This window comes from Actinia tenebrosa, unplaced genomic scaffold (genome assembly GCF_029948245.1).
Source record: "Actinia tenebrosa isolate PJP-AT-01 unplaced genomic scaffold, QUT_ActTen_1.0 PGA_scaffold4__44_contigs__length_22323623, whole genome shotgun sequence".
NCBI lineage: Eukaryota > Metazoa > Cnidaria > Anthozoa > Actiniaria > Actiniidae > Actinia > Actinia tenebrosa.
The window spans coordinates 13353016-13364926 of NW_028292581.1; the positions used below are offsets into that span (position 1 = coordinate 13353016).

General features: G+C 36.8%; 1 protein-coding gene across 1 annotated transcript; it reads left to right on the plus strand.

Moving 5' to 3' along the window:
- Positions 1–1362: 1362 nt before the first annotated feature.
- Positions 1363–11911, plus strand: LOC116290438 (uncharacterized). Its single transcript, XM_089036333.1, has 15 exons — positions 1363–1412; positions 2163–2235; positions 5652–6440; positions 6546–6713; positions 6810–6926; positions 7107–7895; positions 8001–8168; positions 8537–8650; positions 9153–9266; positions 9342–9455; positions 9531–9644; positions 9721–9834; positions 10204–10224; positions 10560–10710; positions 11662–11911. The coding sequence occupies exons 2-15, from the start codon at positions 2172–2174 to the stop codon at positions 11807–11809; spliced, it is 2985 nt and encodes a 994-aa protein (XP_088892459.1). The 5' UTR covers positions 1363–1412; positions 2163–2171; the 3' UTR covers positions 11810–11911.

Below are 11911 nucleotides of genomic sequence, written 5' to 3' on the forward strand. Positions count from 1 at the left end.
CACGAACATTGACGAATCACGATATTTTAATTTACTTATTTCAATATTTCTTTATTTCAAGGGATAACCTACCTTGCGACACTACTTTATAACTTTATTTCGGTTGTTAACTAGTTATATTGTTTCTTCGCTGCGCTCATTCGTATGATATCACGTCAACACTCGAAGGCAAAACCCGTATCTCTGCGCGGCTTGCAATATCCTCTTATTTATTACTATTATCGTCATCCTGTTTACACATTGCACGCATGCGCACTTTCCGTTGCGCCATTCCTAACTAAAATAACGGTTATTTTAATTTGTATTTTATAAAAGAAATAAAAAAACTTTGCTTGCTGTGCTGTGTGAAGTTATAAAGCACTTGGGGATTGGCAGAACACTCGAGAAGCGTCCAGAAGCACTCCTAACACTTCTCTCGTGTTCTGCCAACCCCCGCGTGCTTATGACTGCACACAACACGCGTGCGCGTTTTCTATTTCTTCGCTAGATAATATTAGTATTTTTTTACACAAGTGAATATAATAAATCTTGTTATATTCACCAACAGATAAATATAGCAGTGAAGGCATTTTTATTTTGAAAAATGGCGATGAGACAAAACACAACCTTTTCTCCGTTATCTATCAAATTCAAAAATGTTAAAAATACTAATAAAAAAAAAATCCGCCAAAAGAGAAGTGAATATCAGGGAATATTTAACGAGACGCGAATCTTCGAGAGGCGATTTTCACAATTCGCCTACAGTGAATAATTGTTAATCATTACTATTACTATTCTACAAAAATCTATTTAAAAAAATCTACAAAGGTTTTCGCTGTTGTATCACAGCGTGGGACAATCACAACAGAGCTATGCTCCAAACTAAGTGAAAGCCCAGAGATCGAATTAGAATTTAGAAGTTGATTTTCGAGGAGGGAGGAAAACCGGAGAACCCGGAAAACCCTCGAAGCACAGGAGAGAACCAACAAACAACTCTACTCACATACGACATCGAGATCGGCAGGACTCGAACTCGTGCCGCATTGGTGAGAGGCGGCGCATTAACAGCGCACGCCACCGGGTGCTATTATTATTATGTTATCGGTTACTACTTTCAGGTACTCGGCAACCAAACTAGGCTTCCGGAATTTTTAATATATCGGAACGGCTAAGTGATAACACGGGATAATTATTACTAAGCAATTTTTTTTTTTTTTGGCTAATTTTATATAATAGCACGACAAACAAACAAACAGAGGTATATTTAATTAAATTGCTCATATATAATTAAAGGTCTTTTGTAAATGTTTTCCCAATATATTATGACATTATTAATTTTAACGGTATTTAAAGAGCGTTTATTAGCTAGTGTTCATAGTTGTTACTACTGTAATGGCTCTACTACTGCAACGGATTTTCCTTCGCTAATCAAGGTTCGTAAAAAGGGATTTTATAGTGTACTCTCTTCTCTGTCTTTTTTTTATTAGTAAAAATGAGTTTGGCATACTTTTTTCGCTTTTTTTTGCTTTCTCACTTTTACCGAAATTAGATTTCCTTTAGAAAATCAAACGCCCGACTTTCATTCTGTAAGAGTCAAGGAACCGGGCTACTGTAACTCATAGATCGAATCAAGAAACAACCTTGGGCATGGGTTGATCTTAAGTCAAGGCACGGCTAACTCACAAATTGAACCCCAAAACAACCCCTGGGTTGATTTGAATTTAGGGTATGGTTAACTTACAGATCACACCCTGAAGCAACCTCTGGATTTATCAAAGTCAGGGCTACTATAACTCACACATCCAAACCCTGAAACATATTCTTGCATGGGTTGGTCGATCTAAGTCACGGCGGCATGGCCAACTTACAAATTGAAACCCGAAACAACCCCTGGGCCGATTTGAATTTAGGGCATGGTTAACTCACAGATCAAACCCAGAAACAACCTCTGGGCTGAAAGGAAAGCCAAAGAAAAGAACAGAAATGGAAGGCAAAGAAAAACCGACCGAATACGAAAGCAAAGAAAAAAAATAATGAAAAGATAGAGCAAAAAAATGGCACTGAATGATATAGAAATGAAGAAAGAAAGATAGGGTAAGATAAAAATCAATCAAAGGCAACCGTTTCTTGGCGTGAATTGTGTAAAAAGCTTAATTTTAAAATGTCTTTTTCTTTTTTTCCAGAAGACACGCATGCGCAAAATGAATTTATTAATTTTTCTTCTGACTATTGCACTTTCTTGTGTAAATGTTGCTGGTGAGTATTAGCATTTATTTTTTTAGTTTTATTCATTAGTTTCGCTACGACTAAATTCATCTCCCTAGTTACTGTTGCTACGTCGGACAAGCTAAAATGCGTTCTTGATATACAAAATAACAATGACACCGATTGCGGAAAATGGTGAAATGTCTGTCAATACATTCTAATAGTATATTAAGAAAAAAAATGATATCTACTAAAAAAAAACTCTTGTAAATTCGAATTTGTTTTATCGGACATTCTATATTCCATTGAGAAAACTACCCATTTTTGTGTGGACAATCAAGCATAGCCGGGATCAGTCTATTACTAGTTACAACGAATGCACTGAAATACATTTATTACCTGACGTCACAGTCATTAACAAATGATTGGAAGCATACACCATCATAACTTAAGAGGCTGTCTCTGTAAGAACCACATAACCATTTTGGATAAAAAAATAGATTTCTTTCAAACTTTGTGTGTGAGTGTGCCCTTCCAAGGTTATTTCCAAAACACATTTTGTTTTGTGTCTCTGCGCTTTTTTGCAAAGTTTCAGGGGGGGTCCCCTTGGGGGCCAAATTAGTGATTTTGACTACTTCTCATTCATGAAATTTGGGCGATGTTTAAAAATTCGTAATTCCATAACAAATCATCACAACACTAAATCCTTCCATATTATAGTAGATATATATCTTATGCAAAGATGAGTGGCCTTAAAGTTAAATATGAACTTATTTATATCTAGATATTTTAATTTTACCGACCATTGATAATCGACTTTGGCCAGTTGGCTAAAATATGGCTTAGGGAAAAAAATCAAAACTCAAAAGTTAGACTTCGTAGGACTATAATATTTGAGTACTGCAGAGATAAAAGGTAGTTCTTACAGAAATTAAAATAATATTTTGCGGCCAGCAGGTTTTGAGAAGTGAACAGGTCGACAAACTTTCAGTATTTTTGAGATTTAATGTGTTACGTCAAAAAGGTGCAAATAGTTTTGAATGCGATTTATCTTTAAATGTATATAAATTCACTGTTTAAACTGGTCTAGTATATTTTAAAAACATTTTAACCACACAAATTGTAAAAAACGGTTTTAGAAAACAGTATTGGAATCGAAAGACTGATATCACAACATGCCTTAACTGTAGGGTAAAATGCTGTATACTGTCATAAAATACAACGATAAGTTCACTCGAAATAAATAACTGTAAATTATTTGCACGATGAACAAATATCAATCGATAAGCAAATCACAAGATTATTTGTTCATATTTTGCCTACAACCAAAAAAAATCCAAATAATCCAGATAAACATGCCTTTGAAAACGAGTAATCATCTGCAGTTCGATACAACTGTCATGTTGATACATTTAGGCCCAGAAGTATCCACTTTTGGTCTTCAATTTCGTCCTCATTTCTGCCTCAATGAAGTCTTTGAATATAGTAACATACTAAAACATTATTCTTGTAACTTTATCGAGGATATTAGTTTAAAAAAACTGCCTCGTTATTTTCCTGAGTTCATCTAGTAGTTGCTCTTTTCTAGTAATCTAGTAGTGAAAGCCGCTGACCGGCGAAATAGATTCAGCTGTCACGCGTGGACCACAGGAAGCCCATTCTTTGTTTATTTGTTTTTATCTCGAAGCCAGAACTGCCCAATACTATATTTATGTTTTGGATAGATCTACCAACCAAAGACATCATTGTCATTAACTTAAAATTTTCCTGACCTGGCCAAGATAAGTTGATACTCTGTCAAGTTTTCTCGTGAAAGATGGTACTTTAGATGGTACTTTAGAATATGACCTTGAATATCATCTGTACATTCCAGTAGTTTTACAAGATTTACCTTCCCTCTAGACTCTCCAAAATTTTTATCCGCATGAAAACAAACACTCAAAATATTCAACATAAAAATAAATACTGAAAATATTAAATTATCTATTGACATCGCTGAAAAGGTGTCAAGGACACTTTACCAAACAATTTGCGCCGTATAGCGGCATATGGAGGCGAGGAAACAAAAGTAGCATAACTATGAGAGCCCCCTCTTCTTACAATGGACTACTTCGACGATACGGAGGCCATCTCGGATTGCAAGGCATTATGGGGCAATTACGTTGATTGATATTAACAGTTCACAAGAAGAGAATACAAAATTACGACGGCACTTAATTCGATCACCTTTACCTAATGAATTAAAACAAACACACGAAACTGTATGTATTTCCCGTCATCTTTACCGTTTTGTTTTGCTCCCTGGCAAGCGAAGATGGCCGCCGTTATCGTCGAAGTAGTCCATTGCGACTCGGGTTCGAGTCCCGCCGAGCTAGATGTTAGTAGAGTTGCTTGATATTTTTCTCGGGATTCTCCGGTTTTCATCCCTCCACAAAAATCAACTTCTCCATCAACCAAACGTCAATGTTTATTACCACATATTCGAAAATAGAATAATAATTACAAATATTATACACTTCATGCCTGGTCTCCTGAAAAAATAGTTAGTTTTATTTTCCCGAGAATATCGATAATTTCCCGAGGGACCACACATTAAGTGTTTTGTTATATAGAAATCGATACTTTATTGAGGAGTCACTTTACGAAATAAGAATTATTTTTCAGCATATAATTTAAAAGCATGAAAACTGACTAATGATTTTACAAATACAACTACATACAGTCTTGTATTTCGCTACCAAAAGGCAACGAGAGATCATAGAAGCTACCGCATTTTTAGCCACTGCGCGCTGTTAACTCCCATTAATTTATGATTTTTTGTATGATTATTTACGTTGACTACAAGTCAATCGGAATTGGTGAATTCAAAAGCCTTTAATCCAGTGTAGTTGGATCGATCACCACGCTTTGGACGTCTTTTATGTCCGATAAAGTCCTCTTCATTAAAAGTCTTTATATAAAACTTGAAAACTTGAAAAACGGAAATCGGTAATTTTGTAGTTGTCTAACTTTTTAAGTCTCTTGATTTTTCACTCGGATTGGAGCTAATCAAATTCTAATAAAAGCATTTTGTTATAAGCTGTCAAACAAAAATCATGCCTCTATCGTTGAAATAGTACAAAAGCGATGTAAAGAGTAGTAGTCAATGAGAGCGCGCGCACTATCGATGTAAACTATATTAACATAAACCTACGAATATGGCCTATAAAATATAGTGACCTCTGATTGTCTGATCTACCAGTGTTGTATGAATTCAAGAACCCAAAACCACGCAAAAAAACCTTTTTGAACCAAATTTTTTTGTATCCATTTTTATGACCGCTTATTAGATTTATGAAAAAAATAGACCTCTCACACTCATGGTCCTTGAATATAAGAACACCTAGAAGCCAAACTAATTCAAAATGTTTTTGCAATTATTCAATGCTCTTTTAATTTGTACAAGTTATTCAATATTGTTTCTTCAGAATCAGCAGCAAATTATTTCGAATCAACGGACTGGTATAAAGGAATGGGATGGTGCAAGCACAAAGGAAGTCGGCTTCTTCTTGGAGACTTTAATGGCGATGGAAGAGCCGATATGCTGTGTCATGACAATACTGGATACAAGTGGATCGCTTTGGCTAACAAGGCCGGCCAATTTACAGGTACAACCTGGCATAAGGCTATGGGTTGGTGTGCTCATGCAGGCTCAGTTCTGTATATTGGAGATTTCAACGGAGATGGGAGGAGCGACATGCTGTGCCACGACAGCAAAGGACACAAGTGGGTGTCATTAGCCGATGTGCATGGTAGATTTTCAGGAACGACTTGGCATAATCCTGCCTTCAAATGGTGTAGACATCAAGGAGCTCATCTGTTTATTGGCGATTTCAATGGCGACGGACGATCAGACATCATGTGTTACGACAAGTCCAACAAATGGGTGGCACTCGCTGGACTAGGAGGAACATTTGCAGGCACCTCTTGGCACAAGGCCAACAAATGGTGTACTCATGCAGGATCCTCCATTCACATTGCTGATGTCAATGGAGATAGGCGAGATGATCTTGTCTGTCACGACCGGAACGGACGTAGCTGGGTAATGCTTGCTCAAGCAGGAGGTAAATTTAGAGGGACTTCCGATTGGCACGGTAATAACTGGTGTTCCAATGCCGAGTTTCTCTTGGGCTACTTCAATGGCGATAGACGTGCTGACATGCTTTGTCACAGGAAAACCGATGGATACAAGTGGATTTCTACAGCAAATGCAAATGGTGTGTATGATTCATTGACTGTTCATAATGTTTTGAAAAAGGATGTCTAAAGATTTATTGCTTCTTACTAATTACTAGCTAAAATTATTCATTAATTCCTTTTAGTGAAAAGTTTGTTTGTCGGTACAAGCTGGCATCGTGCCATGAACTGGTGTGGAGTAACAGGGACCCTTTACGTTGCCGACTTTAACAATGATGGAAACGATGACTTGCTTTGTCACGAACAGTCGACTGGAAAGAAATGGATTGCTTACAATCGTTATCCTCGCAAAGGTAAGAGTTCGGAATGTTGGTGTTTCGATGTTTAATTCCTGAGTTATAGCAATTATCATGAGTATTTTGAATGATAGAGTTTTTGTTGGAATTCAGCGGCGTGTTCTCCCAATCCATGTAAAAATGGAGGTCAGTGCATCAGCGATAGACGTCAACCGGCAGGCTATAGATGTCAGTGCAAAAACGGTTACAAAGGAAATGTCTGTCAACTTCGTAAGTTACTTTGTGTTTTAAAACGAATATCTTTAATCATTAGTTATTGAGTATTGTGTCAAAGTGTTTGCGTGAAATACAAAGAAAATTTTGATAAGTGTCCGTATAAATACTGGTTAAAGAAAATGGGTTTCCAATGCAATTTACAAATTAAGAATTTGATTTTCTTCACGTTAATAGATCCTGGGCCTGCCTACTTTATAAAAACGGACTGGTATAAGGGAATGGGATGGTGCAAGCACAAAGGAAGTCGGCTTCTTCTTGGAGATTTCAACGGCGATGGAAGAGCCGATATGCTGTGTCATGACAATACTGGATACAAGTGGATCGCTTTGGCTAACAAGGCCGGCCAATTTACAGGTACAACCTGGCATAAGGCTATGGGTTGGTGTGCTCATGCAGGCTCAGTTCTGTATATTGGAGATTTCAACGGAGATGGGAGGAGCGACATGCTGTGCCACGACAGCAAAGGACACAAGTGGGTGTCATTAGCCGATGTGCATGGTAGATTTTCAGGAACGACTTGGCATAATCCTGCCTTCAAATGGTGTGGACATCAAGGAGCTCATCTGTTTATTGGCGATTTCAATGGCGACGGACGATCAGACATCATGTGTTACGACAAGTCCAACAAATGGGTGGCACTCGCTGGACTAGGAGGAACATTTGCAGGCACCTCTTGGCACAAGGCCAACAAATGGTGTACTCATGCAGGATCCTCCATTCACATTGCTGATGTCAATGGAGATAGGCGAGATGATCTTGTCTGTCACGACCGGAACGGACGTAGCTGGGTAATGCTTGCTCAAGCAGGAGGTAAATTTAGAGGGACTTCCGATTGGCATGGTAATAACTGGTGTTCCAATGCCGAGTTTCTCTTGGGCTACTTCAATGGCGATAGACGTGCTGACATGCTTTGTCACAGGAAAACCGATGGATACAAGTGGATTTCTACAGCAAATGCAAATGGTGTGTATGATTCATTGACTGTTCATAATGTTTTGAAAAAGGATGTCTAAAGATTTATTGCTTCTTACTAATTACTAGCTAAAATTATTCATTGATTCCTTTTAGTGAAAAGTTTGTTTGTCGGTACAAGCTGGCATCGTGCCATGAACTGGTGTGGAGTAACAGGAACGCTTTACGTTGCCGACTTTAACAATGATGGATACGATGATTTACTTTGCCACGAACAGTCGACTGGAAAGAAATGGATTGCTTATAATCATTATCCTGACAAAGGTAAGACTTTTGAATGCGGATAATTGATGACCTTTTATTTTGCCGATGTGGATAGAGACTGGAAGGACGACTTTGTTTGCCACGAATATTCATCTTGCAAAAATTAGATGATAAGTGCAAGATAAGCTATTACTTGTGTTAATATTAATATTAAATTTGTGTGGTTGAATTTTCGATTGGTATCAAATTAATTTCAAAAAAATCAATGGTCTTGAAGATCGTAATTTAGAAATGATTGAGGATATATTTGTCAGTGTAAACCAGATTTCGAAGCAAAGAACTGCGAAAATAATGAAATACAAAAAAATATATCCTGTAATATTTGCGTTTTACTTTGTCGATGTTTGACTTTTAAATTCCTAATATAGACGTGGACGAATGTAAAACCAACCCCTGTAAGAATGGAGCAGCTTGTGTCAATTCCCATGGAGGATACAGATGTCGATGTAAAGAAGGTTTTGAAGGAAAGAACTGTGAAAATGGTATAATAAAACACAGATGTTATAAGTAGCTATTGGACGACATTGAGTAAAATATCATATGATTTGTTGGTTTTTATTGTGAGCGAGCAATCATATGTCGATGCCAAAGGCAAAGCTAAAGGCATATGATTGCTTGCGAGACGCTAACATTTCACGATATTTTGTGATAATCGAGGTCAATATTTTTCTATTCAATTGATTTTCGTTTCGTTTTCTTATGTGTTTTGGCTGTATTTGGTGTCTATCAAAAATGCCATATCACATGCAGGGCAGCGAGCCATGTTCAAAAATGCATCTTTACTGCGCACGAGCAGAGTATTATTTGCAAAACGGCTTTGCATCATAATGTGCATGAGCAGAATATTATTTGTAGGTAGTTAATTGCAGTTGTTTCGGCCATTGAAAAGAACGGAAAAAGTAATTTGAATGATAATAAATACAGTTATTTAAAATTTGGCGTGTTTTCCCTTTTAAAATGTTTCCTTCTTCTTATTTTTTGTAGATGTAAATGAGTGTAAAACCAACCCCTGTAAGAATGGAGCAGCTTGTGTCAATTCCCATGGAGGATATAGATGTCGATGTAAAGCAGGTTTTGAAGGAAAGAACTGCGAAAATGGTAAAAAACGGCACATATATAATATAATATTATCATGTTATTTTTTAATAAGATTTTTAAATTGCTTTTTTGTAGATGTGAATGAGTGTAAAAACAACCCCTGTAAGAATGGAGCAGCTTGTGTCAATTCCCATGGAGGATACAGATGTCGATGTAAAGAAGGTTTTGAAGGAAAGAACTGCGAAAATGGTAAAAAACGGCACATATATAATATAATATTATCATGTTATTTTTTAATAAGATTTTTCAATTGCTTTTTTGTAGATGTGAATGAGTGTAAAAACAACCCCTGTAAGAATGGAGCATCTTGTGTCAATTCCCATGGAGGATACAGATGTCAATGTAAATCAGGATTCGAAGGAAAGAACTGCGAAAATGGTAAAGACTTTGTAGAGTGATCTGAATTTCATAAATTTCTTCAATTTCGTTAAACCCAAAACAACGTTTATTATAGATGTGAATGAATGCCAGGCGAATCCCTGTCAAAATGGAGGTATTTGCACGAACACCCCAGGAAGTTACAAGTGCAGTTGTGTTGGGCAATTTACTGGACAACACTGTGAAACAGGTGCTTTTGTTATTCGTAATTCCTAATGTTCAGGAGATGAGCATCTCTTCCTAACCCCTTTTATTCATATTAAGTTATTACTTAGTAAATGTATGCGGGCTTAGGCTCCAATCCAAGAGTTGCTTGTTTTGTTATTCTAATTTCTGATTTTGTTTAACGACCTCAGAAGTCCCCACTGGAGTTTTAAAAGTCGTCATTTTTTTTTAATGCAAGCAAAGTTAGTTTTTTTGTACTGAGGGTAGACTAGAGGGGATCGGAGGTGGGGGTGGAGGGCTGGGTAATCGGGGTAATGTTTTCCCAGTATGTCAGTCTTAGGGATTTGGTCGCTAAAAACCGCTCTAACTTTCTCTGTTACTTTTAATTTAACAGAACCCAGCTCGCCAGACAAAGGTAGGAACATAAAAGAAATGGAAAAGACAATTTATCCTAACATAATTTACATCGCTTTTAACAAATATTCAATTACAATTTTTCATTGGTTTTCATTGGTACTAGTGGTATTGGCAAACATAACAAGAACTATTGCTAGGTCAATTCCTTTCCCTCTTACAACACCTATGAAGTATATTCGTTAAATGTGCGTTCTTTCTAATGAAGAGTGGAAACCTCAAACTCGTGACGCCTGCCGGGGCTTGGAATTTGAAAAGAAAATTCATAATAAAAAGGTTTATTGTACTTGGCTAGCAATACACTTTCAAAATACTCACCTTTTATTATATTTCCAGTTGCGTATGAAAGCCTTGGTTGCTATCAAGACAGAGGTGGCGAGAATCGACCTCTGCCTGAGTTAGTGATAAACCTCAGGCCTGACATTGACTGGAACGACTTGAAGAAAAGCGTGATAGAGGTCTGTGCTAAAAAGACCAAGGAAAAAGGGTCAGTAACTTTTCGGCTATGCCAAACTTTTAAATAAAAGACAGATGTCTCATTCGATGATACGGCAGAAAAGCGGTTTAGTTTGACGTGATATTTTGATCAGCGGAAAAACTGACATTTTCGTGAATACTAATAAGTAGCCTTTACTCCGATTCGATATTTTCGTCTCTTTCTTTTGTAAATTTTTTATGCATGTTATATTTTTTATGAGTAATAACACGATTTCTTGTTCTATTTGGGATAATTTGCACTCGTGTGTTTTTCAAAGAGTTGAAATTGCACGAAATTGCATTAATCCCAAACGTAACTCGGAAACCGTGTTATATATTACCACTACCACTACCACTACCACTACCACTACCACTACCACTACCACTACCACTACCACTACCACTACCACTACCACTACCACTACCACTACCACTACCACTACCACTACTACTACCACTACCACTACCACTACCACTACCACTACCACTACCACTACCACTACCACTACCACTACCACTACCACTACCACTACCACTACCACTACCACTCTATGTTAATCGTACAACCAAGTCAGTAATTAATGATCACTAATTTGCATAAACCAATTTAGTATTCTTCCAAATGCCCCATTTATTACCAACCAGACCCGTCAGCCTAAGAACCGAGGTTGAACTTTTATCGAGTATTTTCAATTTAGTAAAAAAAAAAGTTTATATGGCCTTCGCGATTTCTAAATTTACTCTCTTCAAAATTAACAGATTTTCTAATTTTAACATGCTCTTTCAAGCTATTGCAATTATTTTTTTGCCCTACGAGTTTTACAATTGCATAATAATAGCTCATCTATCTGAATTTATCTAAACGCATTTTTCTTGGAATTATATATTTTATTGCATATTTTGATCAATTAATCAATTAATGGTTTTGCCTTTTTTAACTTGACCCCTATTCATTCTGCAGGTATAAATACTTCGGTATTCAATTCTATGGCGAATGCTGGAGTGGTTCTGATGCCGAAGTAGACTATGACAAACATGGTGTGTCCGACCAGTGTTTTGTCGGTGTTGGAGGAACTGGGGCTAACATGGTCTACAAAATCAAAGAGTAAAATAATCTTCAGAGATTTATAATATATCTGAGAGCACTGTCTTTGGTAAAACGTTTTCTTGAAAACAAAATATGAAATAAAGTATTATAAAAGCAATTAAAA

What these genes read in the sequence shown, in the direction of transcription:
- LOC116290438 (XM_089036333.1), top strand. Translation starts at nt 2,172, where the DNA reads ATGCGCAAAATGAATTTATTAATTTTTCTTCTGACTATTGCACTTTCT. An exon ending in TGGACAACACTGTGAAACAG is followed by an intron (nt 9,835 to 10,203) that starts GTGCTTTTGTTA and finishes TTAATTTAACAG; the next exon opens with AACCCAGCTCGCCAGACAAA. An exon ending in AAAAAGACCAAGGAAAAAGG is followed by an intron (nt 10,711 to 11,661) that starts GTCAGTAACTTT and finishes TTCATTCTGCAG; the next exon opens with GTATAAATACTTCGGTATTC.